The sequence below is a fragment of the Alligator sinensis genome, unplaced genomic scaffold (assembly GCF_000455745.1).
Source record: "Alligator sinensis unplaced genomic scaffold, ASM45574v1 scaffold117_1, whole genome shotgun sequence".
Lineage (NCBI taxonomy): Eukaryota > Metazoa > Chordata > Crocodylia > Alligatoridae > Alligator > Alligator sinensis.
The window spans coordinates 422,830-443,112 of NW_005841855.1; the positions used below are offsets into that span (position 1 = coordinate 422,830).

At 43.9% G+C, this 20,283-nt stretch overlaps 1 protein-coding gene across 1 annotated transcript; it reads left to right on the forward strand.

Annotated features, from left to right (window-relative positions):
- Window positions 1–4,520: 4,520 nt before the first annotated feature.
- On the forward strand, window positions 4,521–12,308 carry LOC102386804 (histamine H3 receptor-like). The gene is made up of 3 exons (XM_025214253.1): window positions 4,521–4,749; window positions 9,577–9,743; window positions 11,520–12,308. Exons 1-3 carry the CDS (start codon window positions 4,521–4,523, stop codon window positions 12,306–12,308), a joined length of 1,185 nt encoding a protein of 394 aa, XP_025070038.1.
- The last annotated feature ends 7,975 nt before the right edge of the window (window positions 12,309–20,283 follow it).

A 20,283-nucleotide genomic window follows, 5' to 3' on the forward strand; every position in this document is an offset into this window, starting at 1 on the left:
CCCCAAGCCTTGCTGATGGGAAATACGTTGTCTGGTCAAAATGCACGCCTGCTCTTGGGCCTTCTCTACAATAAGGCAGTCCCCTTGGGGACGTCCTCTCGGTCCACTGGTCCTCTAGGCTCACCGCACTAATACCCTCTCTGGTACGGGCTCACCGCGCTGCTATCCCCTTTTCGGGGGACAACCGCAGCACCTTGCCCTTCTCCTGGGGTGCTGTGCCACTAACCCCTTCCGTCGGGGTCCACCGTGGCACCCTGCCCCCGTCCTGGGTTTCCCTACGGTGCAGGCCTATTACTGGGTTCGCCACGCCCGTTCTGGGCTTCTTAAATATTGCCCTGCTCAGGCTCCTCAATATTGCCCCCTCTCGGGCTCGTCAGTAATCGCCCCTCCTAGGGCTGGGGTCTATGCACCCCGCAAGTGACACCCTTGCTGGTGTCCGCCGGGCCCGTCCTGGGCTCCCCAATGTGGTGCTCCCCGTCTTTGGGGCTCACCGTGCCCACCTTGGGCTTCTCAATAGGCCAATATGGCGCTCCCCCTCTTTGGGGCTCGCCGTGCCCGCCTTGGGCTTCTCAATGCTGCCCCACTCTGGGGCTGGGGTCTACGTACCCCGCATACAACCTGGGGTCTATATTCCCCGCCCACAACCCACTGGTTGTGCTCACGCCCTCTTAGCGTTAGGGCATCCCACACTCTCTGGGGTCCCTATACGGATAATGCGCCCACTGGGCGCTGGACTGCACCCTCACTGGCACTGCGCCCTTGCTGGCGCTGGGGCCCCACCCCTCTGGGGTCCCTATGAGGTTCAGCTGCTCCTCGTAACTGACCCCACAACTCTGCCCTGCAACTCTCAGGGCCTAGTGCGCCCTCACTGGCACCAGGGGCCCCACTTTACCATGAGCCCCCCCTATGAGGCCTCCTCCAACCCCTACAGCCTCACCCAAACCTCCGGTGTAATAGTAACAAAGCCTGAACAGAAACTCAAGCCTCCTGGCTATAACTCAAACATAACGCTCTCTGGCTGTAACAACTTAACTCCAAGCCATCAGGCTAAACCATGGTGCTCAAACCTCTCAGAGCTGCCATCCTTCTCTCAGCTAGAACGATTCCTCTGATTCCCACGCTCTAGCTCTAGCTCTAGCTGCTGGCAGAGAACTGCCAGCCTGGCCTCAGCCCTGGGCTTTATAAGGGCCAGGCCCTGCCCCGTACAGGCAGCTGGCTCCCCTTAGTTGCTCCGGCAACCCGCAGCTGCGCTTGTTACCTCGGCAGCCCTCAGCTGGGCTCGTTATGCCATGCCAGGGCTCTGCCTCTCTCTCCCTGGCAGTTTCTCCTCTCTAGGAGCAGAGCACCTCGGTGCTCTGCGACAGTATTATTTCATTCTTGCTTTTATATTGTTTTTATTTTGGATTTTAAACCACATTTCCAGGCCCATTTCATTGTCACTTCCTGCAACTTCATTGGTGTCAAAGGTCACTGACATCACTTCCTGATGCGATACCACTTCCTGTGAGGTCTTTGAATATGGCTCACCGGCCCACTGGGTGATAAAAAGTTCATGATCTGGCCCCACATTCGGAAAGGTTGGACATCCCTGTTGTAGACACTTTGATCCCCCGTCTTGTTCATAGTCTTTTTTGTAGGCAACTGAAAGCTGAGGCAGCTGACTTTAAGCATGCTGAAAGTTCTTAATTAATGCTGGTGTCATTGGTAATTGTGCTACCTAGGTGGCAAAAGGACTTGACATCATTTAATTGGTTGCCATTCAATTTTATTGCTGGTGGTGATGGAGGTGATAGGTTTCTACCACAAGGTTGTTGGTACAGGACTTCAGTTTTCTTTACATTAATACAGAAGCCTAAAAGGGATGCATCATGAGCAAAGAAATTCAGTAAATGTTACAGGTCATTCTCAGAAAGAGTGACAAACGCTGAGTCGTTGGCATACAGTAGATCCTTTACTTCACTTTGTTGGGATTTGCTTTTAGCTTTGAATCGGTGGAGGTTTAGAAGTCTGCCATCAAATCATGTTGTTAGGATGACACTGGTAGTGGTAGTACATGAGGTGGCTTCTAACACTCCAGCCAAGATCAGAGTAAATAATGTAGGGGCAAGCACACAGCCCTGTTTAACCACATGGGCTACAGCAAAGACATCAGATGATTTCGGCACCCACTGACACATGGACCTGCATGTTGTCATGGAAGCAGCGCATGAGGTTAATTATTTTGTCTGGGCAGCTGAACTTTGCAAGAAGGCAAAGCATCTAACAGAGATGCCAGAGAGCTGAGCATCTAACAGAGTCGAATGCCTTACTACAATAAAAGATATTATTATACTATAAAATATTTTATATGATGAAATACACAGCATAAACTACAATGCACGATCTTACATATATAAAATAAATGTTAAATATGTATCTATTTTAAAATGCAAGCACTCATTTACATCTAAACAAACACAGGCATTTTTTCAAATTGCTCTAAAATATATAAAAATTTTGATTTTTGAAGTTAAAACTACAGAAGTTAAAACAGTTACTGCTATCTTTAGTAGACGTATGATGAAATGGGTATAATTAAGAATTGTGGTCTTAAACAAGGGTTCAAATTTCAAGAATGCTAGATATTCTTTTCCCATAACACAATCTTTTTTGAAGTCTCATTCTTCTCTGGGGCTAAGGACCAGACTCAGGCTGCAAATTAGGCACTTCTGCACAGTTAGGAAACAGAACACTTTGTCCTTCTGAGACAAATGACTCACTTGGCATCTATCTAGTGGTGGTGAACTTCCTGGTTGTATAGTAACGTAGGCTAGGTACAGACAGCCAAAAAGCCCGAGGCTGAATCGATTCAATCTTTGCAGGTTAGTCTAAGCCACAAAGATTAAATTGAAACAGAAGTGAACAAACATTGACCTTTGATTCAGGAAATACAGCCACATGCCAGCAGTGGCTCAGGCTAGAAGCCAGGGGGGCACTAGAACACAGCTCTCTGGCTGTATGTTCACTTCTTCTTCCTGCTGCCCCCAAGGTTTCTGGGATTTGAAGTCCAGACTTACAACAACAGGACTCTGCAGGGTTGCTCATCACTTCTTCTTCCTGCTTCCAGGTGCCTCTGGGATTTGTAGTCCACAGTTGCAGCCAGCAGTAAGTTTGAGTGGGAGAAGGGGTGTTTAAACCGTCTCCCCCCGCCCTTGTTAGCCAGCCCTCACTGCTCCAGCTAGGGAGCAGAGCAGCCAGGCCAGCCTTGCTCTCTGGAGCAGACAGCCCAGCCCAGCCCAGGGCTGCAAAATGCTGGGATGCTGGAGAACTCTGATTTAACTTGAACCAGGAAGGGGTCTGAGACAGAAGTTTCATTAACTGGTTTGACCCAGATCAGTTAAGTCTGATATTACATTCAACCAGGTTTATTTTAACTCAGTTTCAGCTATTTTGAAACTGGTTTATGTGCACTGATCTTCTGTTCTGGTACAGGTTTAAACCAGTTTCTGATCACTTAAACCAGTTTGTGTGTAACTTCTGTCCCTAGCCCTAGTGGTTACAGCACTCAGTCAGAGCGTGGGAGACCTGTACTCAAGGTTTGCCTCTATTTCAGGATACAAATCCACATTTCCCTCAAGCATGCCCTTACTAACAGCCTATTGAATAGTTCGGAGGTAAGGGAGACTCTTTATCCTTCCTGTTGAGAAAGCTGGGCCACTATGCAACCAAGAATGTGGAAATAATGGGACCAGAAAGACAGCAACCAAAATGACCTTGTGGCCCAGGAGCTGAGGGGATGAGTGAAAGGGGGAGAGCCTGGATTCTGTTTACCCTGTTTCCAGGGTAATTTCTGTTCCTAACAGATGACTGTTTAATATAAAATGCATAAGCAGCCTTGGCAGTAAGGACCAGAACTTAGAACTTCCCTCTCTCAGGGCAGTGTCCTCATCCTGGGGGTCTTATTCCCTCTTTCTTGCTTCCTGCTTGCATGATACATGGAATGAGGTCTTTGCTTTCTGAGAAATGGACTGTAAACAAATATGAGCAGAATAAAACAGCACCACTGGGAATTATTTAGATTTTAGAGTTATCTCATATGCACTGTGCACTTCCGTACCAGGCCCTGTTAGGGGAGAGGTGCATTTTCAGAGCTGGGGATTAGCAGCGGAGCTCCATTAATGTCTATATGAGATTTTCGTTGTGGTCTTTAGATTTCTTCTGGAAGAGATTTTGGCCTGGGAATGTTGTTGAGAAATGTGTACTCAGTCCCCTGGGGAGAAGGGAAAGTTTCTGAAAGACTCAAAAGACTGTTGGCCAGGATGGGAGGTGTCAAAGATAAGGATGCGAGGCATATGCTAAGGGCTTCTCTTTAGTGTTTCAGTGAGGTGTGCAGATGTTACTGTTCATGTTCTGTAGATTTTTTTTGGACTTATCAAGATTTGCTTTCCGAATTTCTTATTTTACATTATCTACATTAACTTTCAGGATACACTTACTGGATTTGAATTTCTTCGTGAAGTGAACTGACTTCAATGCACAATATGTATCTCGACAATACGTGTAACATAAGCCAAACTTCTTTCGCCATTAAGTTCAAACCAGAATTTTCCTCCGGTGTTCTGATATTATTGGGTGTTCTCATGGCATTGTTAGCCCTCATTACAGTTCTTGGAAATGCTTTGGTCATCCTGGCTTTTGTTGTGGACAAGAATCTGAGATATCGGAGTAATTATTTCTTTCTAAATCTTGCTATTTCTGATGTTGCAGTGGGTAAGTTTTTTTTATTTCAAGGAATGTAATATGCCCTTTTGAGGGTATCTTTAAGCAATAATATTAATTTTGCTAAGCAGTTTTTCTAAGAATACAGTTTCCCACACATGCACATGGACCTAAGCACAGAATACTGTAATGTGTTGGCGCCATTAAGTACTTTAGCAGCCTATTCATTCTCAGAAATGCATCATAAATAAATAATCTTTTGTCAGATATCTATGTAGAAGATGTTTGATGAAGAAGAAAATTGCTACTCTTGTTTGTAAATGCGTACAATATCATTGCAACAGGGCTGTTATTGTTATATTGTTCTTTCTGATTAGCTACTATGTACCTGTAAAACTGTTCACCACATAGTGTCTGAATGAGCACAGTCTACATTAGCCAACAGATTTTTTTATATACTATTGATATGTTTAGCTTTCCTCTATTATATTGAAATATAGAAATTATTGGGTATATTTTGAAAAAAAGGATAAACTACATATGTTATTGAAGAGGCCCAATGACTAAAGGTAGGCAATACTTTTAAATATTCTAATAATTGTGACTGTATCTGGGTATGTACTTTTAAAGCCATATGTGGTTAACAGATTTTAAATTACCATTAAAATATAATTTAATAACACAGCACATTAGCATATACATATAATAGGCTAACACATTGCTTTTAAAATTGTTTCGAAATAAACCTAAATTAATATTGATTTCCGATGCACAAAATTATTAAGCTACATAGGTAAACAACAATGACAGTTATTTTTGGTGGAAATATGATCGATATTTAACACCACAGAATGCTGGGTTTAAATTAAGTTTTATATTTCAAGAATGTTAGGTACTTTTTCCAAAACAAAACTGTATTTCTAGTAACCAAGTGTAACAGTAACACTATCCCTTTTGATTTGCTTTAACCTAAATATGAGATCAGACATTCATATCTAAATAATCATGGTGTCTAGTGCTATTCAGGAGCAAGACCTAAGCCTTTAGTGAGACCCAAGAACGTGCAATGTCATACTGCCATCATATAATGAAACTGATAAGTGAAAGACTGAATTAGTCTTTGCAGCTCATGTCAAAGATTGTTAAAAATGGGTACAGAACGAAATGGCACAATTGAGGATTATTTAAATGACAAATGTATCTCACACATAATATGTCCTCCAAGTATTGTTTGGGAAAAGGATATTTTTATTGGTGTGGTGGAGCTGCAGATTTCCAATTAAAGTCTGTAAATTTTTATTTCTGGTTGCAGAATTCTGCTTTTGTTCAGCTTTTGGGCTGGGAATGTTGCTTAGAAATGTGTACTTGATATACTGGGAATAGGACAAGTTTCTCACTGTCTAAGAGCAAAACTGCTAGCCATAGCCAAAGTAGCAGTTTTGGCTATGGGGCAAAATTCAAAGGCAAAGATGGGAGCAAGTTAAGTGCTCCAACAAAAATATGTTGTTCTTCTCTATTATACTGAGACATGATAAACACATAGACCTGCTGTTGGTACTGAGCCAAGTTCTCAAAAGATCAGTTCAGATGCTAATGTATGGATTTAGTATTACAAATAGGAAAAATGTATACGCTCTGCATCAGTGTCAAAGTGTATTGCTAACATTATCTACACTGAAAACATCATGACACTCATTTTATAAATGTAAATTATACTGCAAATTAGTTGAAATAGTCTGTGTACGAATTATGGAAGCATTGTGTGGACACACTTAGAAAGCTCTGAAGACAGAAAGTTTGTGTGTGTTGCTGAGTAACCCTTCCTGTTTCTAATGGTATTACCTTGTTCTTGGTTAGCAGCAGCCCATGCTATTCAAGACAGCTGATTTAATTCGCTAGGTGGTGTTAGTGTGCTACCATACTGCTGAAATGAGGCTCTCCAGCAGATATTGTAGCAGAAGCTTCGTTTTGAAAGGAAACGCCACTTTAAATAGAAGTCTTTATTAGTGCTGATGAAAGGGATCTGCACATACATTGAAGTACTGTTGTGGGTCTGGAGGAAAAGGGAGAGTCTGAAATTAAAAGATAGGGTGTTTTTTTTTTAATAGATCTGTGTAAATTATTTGATTTGCAACAATGCTGAGCACCATCCAGCTCCCATGAAGACCTATACATTTGTAGGTGATTCTTCTATGGGTCAGTGGATTTCTGGTATGTACTTGACTGCTCAGCTCTTTTGCAAATCAGACCACTAATGGATTTAGCACTTTAACTAATACATTTTGGAGACTTAGGACCATGCTTCCAACCTTTTCTTAAGCAGGACTCCATTTATGACCCCATTTCTTCAGCATGGCCTCTCTCTTCCAACTCACAGCCTCCCACCACCTCAAGCACCCCTCACTCCCCACCACAGCCCCCTGCCAGTGCCCCAGTGCTGGATTATGACATGCTGAGACCCTAAACTATGTCCAGTTTAAGAGACCCCATATGATAAAAATAATGCATGAAATCCACGACAATGGATTTTCATGACATTTTAAGATTATTATTTCTGCACAAATTTATGAACTCAATATGAATAACAGTGGAGCCATATATATGTATATTTTTGTTATATTAGAACAAAAATGTCCAGTTTTTTTCTTATTTAGAGGCCCCCATATTGTGAGGCCCTACTCTACAGTTTAAGTAGTTTAAGCCTAAATCTGACACTGCAATGCCCCTCACTCTCCTCACTCTCCCCCCCTGCCAGACCTGCATGTGCCCCTCACTTGCAACCTGTAGCCCCCTGCCCCCTCCAGCCCTGCCAGAGGGGGCCCCCAGTTGCCACAGTTATGGGACCAGGGCCAGGGCCCACAGCCCCCTGCCCCACCAGCCCAGCAGTACTTGAGCCCTGGCTGGTGCTTACAGGTGGTGGCAGATGCTGCAGTTGGAGTGGAGCGCAGAGGCCAGTTCCTCCCCCCATCCCTGCAGGTGGCACAGCTGCAGCAGAGTCCATTGGTGGGGGAGGATGCAGGCTGCCCACTACTGGTTTGGGGCTCCCTGCCCTTCTGCCCTCTCCCCAGGGCCTCCATGGCAGAGTGAAGTGGCGAGGCTTAGTGCTGCTGCTGGAGGCCTGATGCTGGCTGTGCTGCCATAGTGAGGTGACCCCTGCCCACCTGACAGCAGTGTCAGCAGAGGTACAAAGTTGCTGCTGCTGTTGGTGGGCAAGGGTCACTTTCCCATAGCAGTGTGGCCAGTGTGGGGCTCCCAGCAGCAGTACCAAGCCTCCCCACTCTGCTCTGCTACAGAGGCCCTGGGGGTGGGGGAAGGAGGAGAGGAAAGGGAGCAGGACAGGGAGCCCCAAGCCCACAGCAGGCAACCCGAATCCACCCCCACCCCATGCACAAATCTGGGAACCATATGCCATCCCATGCTTTCCTCCCTGGGAGTGCGTGACCACCTATGGGACTGTGACCCTGAACTTGGGAACAACTGGCTTAGGAGTTTAGCATGGCCATCATATATTGGAAAGTGTCATTAAGTCCTTCTGGCGAATCTTGGCTTGCAGCTGGCAGAACACCACTTCCACAGGTAAGTACTGTCCTTTTCCCAGAGAAATCTAGAATAATTATTTCATGGAATGAAGAGCAGCAGAACATCCTACTGTGATACATCTACACTATTTCAAACGGTACCTGATGTCTAAGGTTCCTTTTTTCATCAAAGTCTATTTCAATTTTTTAAAGCCCAGCCTTCAGTCCTCCAAGTTGTGGCTGGTCGCCTCCTGCCTGATCCTGGGATATTCACAGGAAGTAAAGCCAAAGAAAGTGTTCAGGCTGAAACATTTGCTGTCCAGAAATCTACATCCCAAACTGAGTAGCATTTCCAGTTCCAGATGCGGTAATATAGCTCTGGGCTGCCACAAGGCACTCATTTTTTACCCTGATGGACAGTCTTTGGTTCTTGAACCAATCAGAAAATTACAATTCCCCTCAGATCAACTTGCTTCTTCCTACTGTACATTTGAATCCCTTATAGTTCTGAAATCTTTTCAGACATCAATATGAAGTATTAAAAAAATGACCATGCTGTCATGAACCCCACAATATTTTGAGAGGGTCTTCATGCATAAGATGGCATGCATATTTCCTTGAGTTTGTTTTACTGATACGGCATCTGTGTTGTCAATGGATAACAGGTGGTGTTAAGCTGCATTTGGCCATATATTTGGTATGTTTATAAGCATTGTGGTTGATATAAAATATTTCTTATATGTTGTTACAGGACCAGGATTGCATAATACGATAAGAATTGTCAGGTGTCTGCCTTTAAATAATTTTAAATACAATTATCATTTTAGGGATGCCAGAGGAAACCTCTCCAACCATTCTGTTCAACAGTGGTTAATGGACCTATCATCCATGACTTTGTCTATTCCATTTTTGAACCTGGCTAATGGAATAGTCTTAGGTACTACATATTCTTTTTGAGAGGCCAAAAACATGGTGATAGAACTACACGTTTGGTGAATTATATTCATTTAAAGTCAAATGACAAAGTCATTTGTCACATTCTATTAGCTGTTTATGGATTGATGTTTTAATATGGTGGCAAAAAACTACTCCCCATTTTTAGCTGTGACACATATCTGGCAAATGCTAATAATAATTATTATAATGTGCCCATGAACAGATGAGCAGTGTATAAAAACTGCTGAGATCTAGTGGAAAGAAATCCATTTGCTAATTTCATGAGACACAAGAACTTCAAGATGTTTGTATCTGTCTGACCTTAGCTTTTCTTTTTTGTCACAAAAAGTGTTCTGTATCCACATTAGCTCCATCAACTCTGAGCATAATCACTCAATTGTATATTTATTATTTCTCTCCATAGGTGCATTCTCTATCCCTGTGTATATCCCATACATCCTAACAGGAACATGGCATTTAGGAAAAGTCTTCTGTAAACTCTGGCTTATTGTAGATTCTCTCATGTGCTCGGCTTCATCGTTTAATATTGTTCTTATCAGCTATGATCGGTTCCTATCGGTCAGCAACGCTGTAAGTAGAACATTCATAATTGTACTTTTATGCCCATTGAAGACTGCATATAATTGCAACTACGTAGAGTATAATAATATAGATTACATTGTTATGGGGCGCATCTACATATTCTATTAATGCAATTGAATAAACTCTGGCACAGTTTGCACTGGAGTTTATTGCTCCCAGGCATCCCTCCATAGCATGTTGAGCCAGGTCAGAGAAGCCCCAGCTCACAGGGAGCCTGTGGGCCTAGCCTGCCAGCCCAGAGCTGCTCCAACCCAGCTCAGCATGTTGTGGAGGGGCTGGTTGGGGCATGAAGATACTCCAGTGCAGGGCTAGCCAGCAGGCAGTCACAGCATTGAAGCACCCTTGTGCCCCAGCCAGCCCCATCAATGTCTAGACATGCGTTGTGATGGAGTAAATAACTTGGCCGTAGGATAGTACTTGTGTTAACAAGTTCTGACCTACGGCAGAGTTAAATAGTTTACCCCATCCACTACACGTATAGAGGTGAAGACTTTACTCAGCAGAGCTACTTAGTAGGGACCTACCAAATTTGGGGCAGCTACCAGTCAGTTTTTTGGGCAGAATGTTGGGCCCAGACACCATTTTGTGGGCAGAGTGCAGAGTTTCCCTCCCCCACCTTTGATTGGCTGAGGGGCACAGTGGCCCTGCCTCTTATCATTGACTGGCTGTGAGAGCTTCCTGTCATGCAGCCCCACCCTTCTCTGCCAATTGGTGGAGAGGAGCAGGGCCACTTGACAGGTAGCCCTTGCAGCCAATCAGCAGCGAGAGGGGAGGAGCTGCAGCCATCTTGCCGGCGGCCATTTGAGTGGGCATACTGCTCTCCCCACCTTTTCCCACCTCAGCAGGCTGCTGCAGTACCTTGAATTGAATTTTAATTTAATTGGCATTTCATTTTCAGTAAGTTTTTTTTCCCCCTGTAGATTTCACAGATTTTATGGGTATTGTCCACTTTTGTGGGCAATGTCAGATTTTGTGTAATCCGTTAAATCTGCATAATTGTAGTTTTGTTGTGTCCCTACTAATTAGTGAGCTCTGTAGTAAACACCTCATGTAGATGCACCCTAGTAGTTTTCCTCCATAGATTTAAAATGATTGGTTTTGTCAGTGTTAGAAAATTCCACTGAATGTTTCCTTGAGGAAATTTACTAGTTCCCTGTTTTTTTGGAAAGGGGAACTGAAATTTGGCAGGTGGTTGCTTTGGTGTCAGGAATAATCCTTTTGTGTACGTTTGTGAAAAACAGTCCACATTTGGCCAGAAATAAGTCTCTGGAAATCTTTATTTGCATTTGCTTAATAGAGACTTCTTAGAATTTGATAGCTAATATTCTCCCCACATTCCATCAGCAGTGAGCATTCTCCAGCCCAGGAAGGTCTTCCCCTAGCTGCTAATTCTGGCTGCTGTGGGCCAGAGGCAGCAGAACTGAGATCAGCCTGAATCCCTAGCCTGTGCCATCTGTGATCCTCCTGTAGCTGCTGCTGTGGTAGTTGGGGAAATGCAGTCTGCCTAGAATATGGAGAGTGAAAAATTGTAAAGCGGGAGTCTGGGAGAAGGGACTATGGTTGGGTTTTGAAGGGGAGACTGGGACTGGGATGAGGAGCTGAAAGCAGATTGAATGGGAAGATGGCATGCTATGCAAGAAGCTAACTGGTACTATGAAACAAATATTAGTCTTAGGTTCTCAGAGTTGTTTTAGGAAGTATTTTTACTTTTTTCCAAAAGGATCTCTCAGTGTGTGACATGTGGTCTTTTCATTTTGCTTCTAGGTGTATTACAGAAGTCATCAGACAATGACTTCAAAGGCTGTTGTTTTACTGGTAGCAATCTGGGTTTTTGCATTTTTACTTGATGGCCCAGCAATAATCATTTGGGAATATGTGGTTGCCTGCAGCAGTATGCGTGATGGAGAGTGTTATCCTGAATTCATCTCCAACTGGTATATTTCCATGTGCATTTCAGCCTTGGGGTCATTTATACCTTTATTCTTTGTAGCTTATTTCAACCTGCGTATCTTCCAGACCATACAAAAGCACAAGAGAAACAGCTCTGTACAGTTGTCAAATTCTCCAAAGGGCAAGAGACAGCCATGGAGACTTTGCACTTTGTTGAAAAAAAGAATGCCTTCTCCTGATTTAGAAACAAAGGACAGTGTTTCTGCATCCTCAGGAATACAGAATCAGTCACTGGCACTTGACAGTTCAAATCTATCTCAAATCCATTCAATAATCTCTGAAAATGATGACTTGGGTTCTTATAGAAAAAAGACTCAGTCCAAACCACAGAGACATAAAAACATTGCAAAACCACTTTCCATAATTGTTTGTATCTTTACTATTTGTTGGGCACCATATTCATTCCTTACACTTATTCGTGTAGCCTGCAGTGGAACATGTGTGTCTGACTCTTTGCATGAAGCTACATTTTGGCTTTTGTGGATCAATTCATCTGTGAACCCTTTTCTCTACTCTCTCTATCATGTTAAGTTTCGAAGGGCTTTCATCAAAATGTTATGCCCCCAAAAGCTTGTGGGACTAAGTCAATCATCCTCTTCTTAGGATACCAGTACAGGCAGTCCTCAACTTACAACGTTTCGAGTTACAACGTTTCACACTTACAACGTTTATAAATTGACACCCTGTTTCAACTTTACAACATCAGTTTCGACTTACAACACTTGATCTGATGCAATGCCATGCCAGCAAACAAGTTCGCTGCATTGCTCATCTCCCTGGAGAACATCTGTCCAAACTTCCTTGGACACTTTCTTTAAGGAAGCAGCCAAGACTCCTGAGAAGACTCCAGCCAAGAGCCCTTCAAAAAGTCCAGCAAAGTCACCTCAAAGAAGTCCTTCCAAATCAATATGATTGCTATTTACAATATAAATATATTAATGTACCTATCCATTGCTGTATTCCAGTTAGGAGTACAATGCTCTAAAGCCTTTTACCTGAAGCCTTTAAATATCAGTGTGTGATAGGGGCCTCTGCATCAGCCTACCCACCCGCCTTGGGCAGTCCGCCTGCCTATTTTTCCTGCCATGCCTTGTTAGTAAATAATTATGTTGTTTATTAGGTGGGAGGCTGCCCTTCGTGTGCCCAGCTATACTGGGTGGTACATACACACTCCAACCTTCCCTACATGTGTCCCATGCCTCAGAGGTGCTTCTGCCATTGTCAACTCTATACGCCCCTGGTGTCCATGTGTCCCATGGCTTAGAGGTGTTACTACCATTGTCAACTCTATACGCCCCTGGCGTTGAGCCCTCTGGCTCCTGTCTCTCTGCAACCCACAGGCACTGAGTTCTATAGTGATTGGCTTTCTGTTGTTGCTGTAGAAATTCAGGTCTGTGTCTGAGAGAGAGAGATCATGGTACCCAGCCTGAATCTCTAAGTAGGTCACAATGTGAATTGCAGTTGACCTTGCCTCTGTTAAGATGATGTCAGCTACCTGAAAGTAGTGTTGTGTGAACATTTTAGTATTGAGCGCAGAACTAGAGAGTGCCGTGCGCACATTCTGTTTAAAAGGGTATGTGTGGGTGGAGCTTGGAGGGGGTGGGGTGGGGTGGAAATGCTTGAGGCACGTGTGTGGGACCGCTTGGTGTGGGTTTGATGTATGCATGACTGAGAGTGTGGTGGAGATTAACTGATGGTGTCCAATTGAGAGATAGAGAGAGAGTGTGAGGGTGACTGGAGTCAGCATGGGTCTGAGTGCCTAAGTTGGTTGAAGGTGAAGAGCAGGAAGGAGTGTGTGGTGCTCTGTGGAAATGTGCCATCTAACACTCTGGTGACTTGAGGGTCTCCAGCATCTTGCTCCCCTTCAGCCAACTCCACAGCAGAGGCAATTAGGGTTGGCTTCCCAAAACCTCTCTCTCTCCAGGTGTTTTTTACACTTGTAGCAGCCCTTTGCCCCATTATTGTAAGCATCACCCTGCTCTGCCTCCCTCCTCTCCATCTGTTCTGTATTAGTATAAGTGACTTCTGTTTAAAAGATGGAAAGTGGAATGCTATATTTGGATAGATATAGATAGAATAGTATAGTTAGGTGTAAAGGGTATGATTGATAAGAGTTTGTGAGTACTGTGTTTAGTGTCAATATTACTTACCTGTTGTTTGCTATTTGTGTATTTAATAAACAGTTATCAATTTGTTTAATTGATTATTCATGTGTGGGTTCTAATTAAATCAACTCGCAGACTGATTGCCAGGTGGGCTGGTGATGACAGATACCTCATGTCCCATTTATTAACGGGTCCAGGGCCAAAAGACTACCCCTATTGCAAGTCGGACTGAGGAGTCAGCCACTTATTGAGCAACCTTAATTGGGCATTAATTTTTTTCCCCTCACAACACTGTGCCTTTCCCTCAGCTGCCTGACTCTGTGCCTCTCTCCTGGTTGCCAAGTTCTGCCCCCGCTCTGGTGCTATGGCTGCTGTGCCTGACACTGGGCTCTATAAAATCATATGCCCTCTCCCCTCCAGGCACTAATGAGGCCTCCAAACTTCCCCTTCTAGCCTTGTCCCAATGCACCAGGGCAAACATGAACACGAACACAAGCCCCTAGGCTAGGGGTGGGCAATTATTTTGGGCAGAGGGCCACTTACTGAGTTTTGGCAAGCCATCGGGGGCTGCATGACAGGAAGCCATGGGCAGATAAATATTCATTTTCTAAATTTTTTAGGGGCCCTGCAGGCTGGATAGAATGGCCTGGCGGGCCGCATCTGGCTCCCGGGCCGCATTTTGCCTGCCCCTGCCCTAGGCTATAACTTAAATACTAACAAGAACTGTGCTATACCCCTTTAAGGGAACAAACTTCCAATCAGAGTAACATGCCCCTATTCTAGGTACCTGGGGAGACTCCCTGTATGTAGCACCTAGATAGCAGAGCAGGCACTGGTATGGAGAGCTAGGCAGCTAGCACCAGGTCTGAAGTAGCTTCAGCAGACAGGAGCTCCTTCTCTGTCAGCTGCCAGAGAGAGAGTGTCTGCTAGCTACAGCCTGGGCTTATATATCCCAGAACCCTGCCTCCTGCCCGTCAAGTGATGTCAGCAGGTGTGCCCCATTCCTCCCTTAGGCTGTTACTCCGGCAACCTGCAGCTGGGTAGCTCTGCAAAGCCTGCCGAGCTCTTCTTAGCCTGCTGAGCTCCCTGGCCATGCTTTTGCAGCCTTAAGGAGCAGGCACATCTTAGCGCCCTACTACACAGAGTAAAAGCAAAGATACTAATATTTGCAGGAAATATCTAATGTATGGCTGATAATAAAACATAAATGTTCACTTTAACCTTGTGTGTTCTTTAATTGACATTGTTATCACAAAAACTAATGCTTATTTCTTAGAAGATAATTTCTTAAATTCAGTATGTATGCAAAAGGATTACTCTCCTGCACAAAGAAAATTTTTTACTTTGGTCTGAAGAGGAAATGGGACCTGCGTATTCTGTAAACATTACTTTGCAAAAACTATGATGATGGATTTAAGAGCTCAACCTGTTTAACTTATCAAGAAGATTCAGAAGTAAGTTGATTATGCTACATTTGTACCTTAAGAGAAAAAAAACCTGGGTACTAGAAATAGCTTTAACTTAGGTTGAGAACCCTTACTCTATTGCTAGTTTGACTTGAGACAGTCTTTGATAGACTCAAGGTACCACTTGGAAAATGTCAATTCTTTGTTTTCATTCCTTTTGGCTAGGTACAGATGTTACACATATTGTGCATTAAGCAGGCAGAAAGTGCTGTAAAGCCATAACTGAACAGCACAATATTGATTCTCACCTTTGCTTGTTGGGGAACCTTAAAAGAAGGGAGGAGGGTGGCACATAGATTGGCAGCAGGTCTTCTTGAATTTTCTGAGTTCTCCAAATTTCCTATACCCCATATTTATAGATGGCTGATTCTAATATTCCTATACATGACTTCTGATTGGTTTTATTTAAATTTCTTTGTTTCATTGAAACTTTTGGAACTGAACTGACTCTTGTAGACCTGGAAGGTGTCAGTTGGGATATATATCCTTAGGACAGTCAAAGGCAGAGTTTCTTATCTCCTTCCCTTCCCCATTGTGGAATGCTGTTCAACACTGTCCTGTTTCTTCTTTACCTTAGTTTATTATCTTCTCTGACAAGACTGTTTTGTTGTTACAAATTTTCTAAGCATCTTAAGAAAAATATATCTATTGCAACAAAATAACATCTAATACATTTCGTTACATCAATCACTACTACTAATATTTTAAGATAAAGCTATGATATAGTGTTTTTGAATTATTTAATGTATGGTCTTCTCTTATAATTTCTCCTTTCACGCCTTGTGTTTTGTTTAATTGTATCTCACTATTGGGTTAATTAGATATCTTCATGCCTTCCTTTACTTTGCTGACCAAGCTAGTTGTCACATATGCAAAGGTTCATGCTACGGTCCTCAGAAACAGGCTTTGGGGCCTTCTGCTTCGCTGTGATTCTGCAGCTTGACCTAGGACCCTTGAAAACGGACAAGGCTGGCAACATCTGCCGTCTAGAATGTGCTCATGTTGTGTTTTCTTAGACTGTCCAATACACAAAAAGTTATTAGTGGATTTTACACTTGGTGGCTATCTTCTGCCCTGCTCACTGCAGCTTCATGTACATTAAACATCACAGTTACTACTTCAATAGAAAATATAGTTGACTGCCTGAAGCAATTCATATATCACTATAAGATTGTTGGGCAAGTTTCACTACATTAGGGTGTTTCAGACTGGTCCTTTTCCTGTGATGATGTTGGGAGCATTTGCCTGCAATGCCCCAAGCATTGGTTTGGGTGGAGTGACAATCCCCCTGCTATTTGGATAACTAGCTTATCTACTCATCCCTTGATATATGATGTTTTATATTGAGTATCTGAATGCCAGCAAGGAACTGTTCAAATACTACCTTAGTAGCTGCTGCATAACTGTGGAATGAGCTTTTGGACATTGCAAGGTACAGCCGGGGAGACTAGGGCATGCACTTGCACGCTACTGACTGTAACCTGTCCTGAATTCTGCCTGTATTCCAAATAATAACACAAGTCTGGGGCAAGGCTGTGGAGGAATTACATGTGGTGGAGTACAGAGACTTATGAATCAGTAGAAGATACCCCTGAAATACCCCTTTTAAGAACAATTGTCAAGATGTTCTCCTAAGAAAAGTATTGGAAAATTTATTTCCTTTGTTTTTGGGGACTTTCCAGAAAGAGGGAGTAAAATTTCTTCAAAATACCTGGACAGTATATATTTTTTTGTAATAAACTTGTCTTTATTTTACAGTAAATCCAAACATACATTGTAGTGACAATTAAATTTAATGTGTCACTTTGGACTCTGGAGGCTTTTTTCAACCGTATGCATTTGAGGCTGCAGCAAAGGTGAACTGAACACTTTCTGGGTAGTTGGTTCCAATGCTTAAGCATCCTCATAGTGAGAAAGTTCTTCCTAATATCCCACCTAAATTTCCCTTGCTTTAATTTAAGACCATTGCTCCTTGTCCTATCACTTGGAAGAAAGGCTGTCTATATCCTCTTTATAACCATCTTTCAGGTATTTGAAGACTGTTATCAAATCACTCCTCAGTCTTCTCTTCTCCAGACTAAATTATCCTCATTCTTTTAGCCTTCATAAATCATGTTTCTCAGACCTCTAATAATTTTTGTTACTCTCTGCTGAACTCTTTCTAATCTGTCCACATGTTTCTTGAGGCGCAGGGCTCAAAACTGGATGCAGTACTCCATCTGAGGCTTCACCAGTGCTGACTAAAGTTTATCAAAGTAATTCTGAATTCTAATCCTACCCTCCAGAGTGTCTGCAACTCCATCCAGCTTGGTGTCATCTGGAAATCTGTTAAGTATGTACTATTCCCATCTATAATTCTGACTTCTGGCAGCATTTTCACTCGTCAGTCTTTGGTTTCATACAAATCTCTGTAAAATGATACCTTCCTGCCTTAGAGGGTTGATGCTGGACTTAGCAGGATTCCTAGCAGGGGTAAATTGTCAAAGAGCCATTAACTCAAATAGAGTTGTGCCAATTTACACTAGATGAGGATCTGATCTAACATTTGGAAAGCTTTTTGAGAGTGCTAGATGGAAAACACTATACGTGTACACAGTATTGTTTACTTAATACAAATCTGTACTCCTTTGATAACGACAGAAAGCTGGCATTTGAAGCCAGGAAGCTCAGTAAATGTAGCCAGGATGAGAGCATCCAGTTATTCCCAGTGTTCTTTAGATTACTGTACTTGTGCTTTTAGTCTGAAAGCATGGGTCTAATGGAATTGCCGGATAGTGTGAAAAAAGTGTGGGGAGATATATTTTTAGTGGAGCATCCTGTGGATGATAATTGATTGAATTCTAGAGCATCTGGATTTTCAATTTGCAATGTTGAAGCAGTACAGTATGTTGGGGAAAGATGGAGTGCAATACTTTAACTCCCACAAAAAAGAAGGTGGTGAAGGTACTGATGTTCAGTTGTTTGGAGTCCTGTACACTAACGGCAAAGCTCATAGCATATGTTCTGCCAGTCTTTGATGATTACCCTGATTATCACTTTTTTTCAACACTATAGCACTGCACTGTGATGCTATCTGCTATCTTGTGAATATGGAATTAAAATACATGTTTAATTTGCTTTACTTGGTACACATTTTTATACCATTTGACCTGACTAGCTAGTAAAATGCAAAGACTTGTAAATGTTACATGGATGGGGAGAAAGTGGTGCGGGGTTTGGATATCTCTGATGTAATTCTGTTTATTCATAAGAAGGTACAAATTCCTATTTTGGTGCAGAACCATACATTTAGGAACAGTCAGCATGAATTCACCAAGGGCAAGTCATGCCTGACCAACCTGATTGCCTTCAATGATGAGGTGACTGACTGTGGATCTAGGAAGACCAGTGGATGTGGTGTACGTTAATTTTAGCAAGGCTTGTGATACAGTCTCCCACAACATTCTCCCAGGCAAGCTAAGGAATTATGGACTGGATGAATAGAGTGTAAGGTGGATAGAAAATTGGCTGGAGCATTGGGCTCAGAAAATAGTAATTGATGGCTCTATGTCTAGTTGGCAGGCGGTATCTACTGGAGTCCCCTAGGGGTTGGTCCTGGGGCTGGCTTTCTCCAGTGTCTTCATCAGTGACCTGGAAGATGGGATAGAGTACACCCTCAGCAAGTTTGCAATTGACACCAAGCTGGGGGGAGTTGTAGATATGCTGGAGCAGGGGTTTTCAACCTTTTTTGACAAGTGCACCCTTTCTGATTTCTGGCTGCCACCCACCACCCCGTGCCACTGCCGCCACCCACCTCCCATGCCACCACTGTGCTCCGCTTTCCCATGGCCGGTTGCATGTGTGGCTCCATGGGCTGCTGACAGGCCTTGTGCCCAGCCAATCACACGCTGCCTGTCAGCAGCCCACAAAGCTGCCGGCTGGGCGGCACCTGTGCGGCCCGCAGAGGGGCACTGCTGCCCTCACCCTCTGCTTCTGGGAGGCAGCAGTGTCAGGTAGTGGGTGGCGGCACAAGGTGGTGGATGGCGGTGGCAGCTGTTGCGTGTGAGCCCTCCACATCCATTCGCAGAGGGGCACCAATGCTCCCCCGCCCTGCCCCACCCGCCCTGCTCTGTCTCTGTCCACTCACGCATACCCTCATCACCTTTCCAAGTACTTCTAGGAGTATGCATACTGCATACTTCTGGTTGACAACCCCTGAGCTGGAGAATAGGGCTAGGATTCAGAGTGACCTAGACAAATTGGAAGATTGGGCCAAAATAAATCTTATGCGGTTCAACAAGGACAAGTGCAGAGTCCTGCACTTAGGATGGCACAATCCCCTGTACCAGTACAGGCTGGGGGTTGACTGGCTGGGCAGCAGCTCTGCAGAAAAGGACCTGGGGGTTACAGTGGACAATAAGCTGAATATGAGCCAGCAGGGTGCCCTTGTTGCTAAGAAGGCTAATGGCATACTGGGCTGCATTGCAATGTGTTGCTAGTAGGTGAAGGAAAGTGATTATTTCCCTCTATTCAGCACTGGTGAGGCCACATTTGAAGTACTGTGTTCAGTTTTGGGCCCCCCACTACAAAAAGGATGTGAACAAATCGGAGAGAGTCCAGCACAGGGTGACAAAAATGGTGAGGGAGCTGGGGGACATGACTTATAAGGAAAGACGGGGGGAACTGGGCTTATTTAGTCTAGAGAAAAGGAGACTGAGAGGAGACTTAATAGCAGTCTTCAACCACCTGAAGATTTGAAAGAGGATGGGGCTAGGCTATTCTTGCAGATGACAGAGGCTGTCCTGGCATCCTGGCTGGTTGTTGAAAATTGAAGCAAAAGTCCTGAATTGGTGGGGCTCAGCTGGAGCAGGGCAGGGTTGTGGGGGTGCGCTGCTGTGAGCATGGGCTGCTAGTATGTGGGGTTCAAGCCACCCCACCCAGCACCTTTCCAAGATGCTCCACACACACATGTACATACATACATACGTACGTATGTGTGAGCATCCCACACTCACAGCAGCACTCTTT

What these genes read in the sequence shown, in the direction of transcription:
- LOC102386804 (XM_025214253.1), top strand. Translation starts at nt 4,521, where the DNA reads ATGTATCTCGACAATACGTGTAACATAAGCCAAACTTCTTTCGCCATT. An exon ending in TATTTCTGATGTTGCAGTGG is followed by an intron (nt 4,750 to 9,576) that starts GTAAGTTTTTTT and finishes TTCTCTCCATAG; the next exon opens with GTGCATTCTCTATCCCTGTG. An exon ending in TCCTATCGGTCAGCAACGCT is followed by an intron (nt 9,744 to 11,519) that starts GTAAGTAGAACA and finishes TTTTGCTTCTAG; the next exon opens with GTGTATTACAGAAGTCATCA.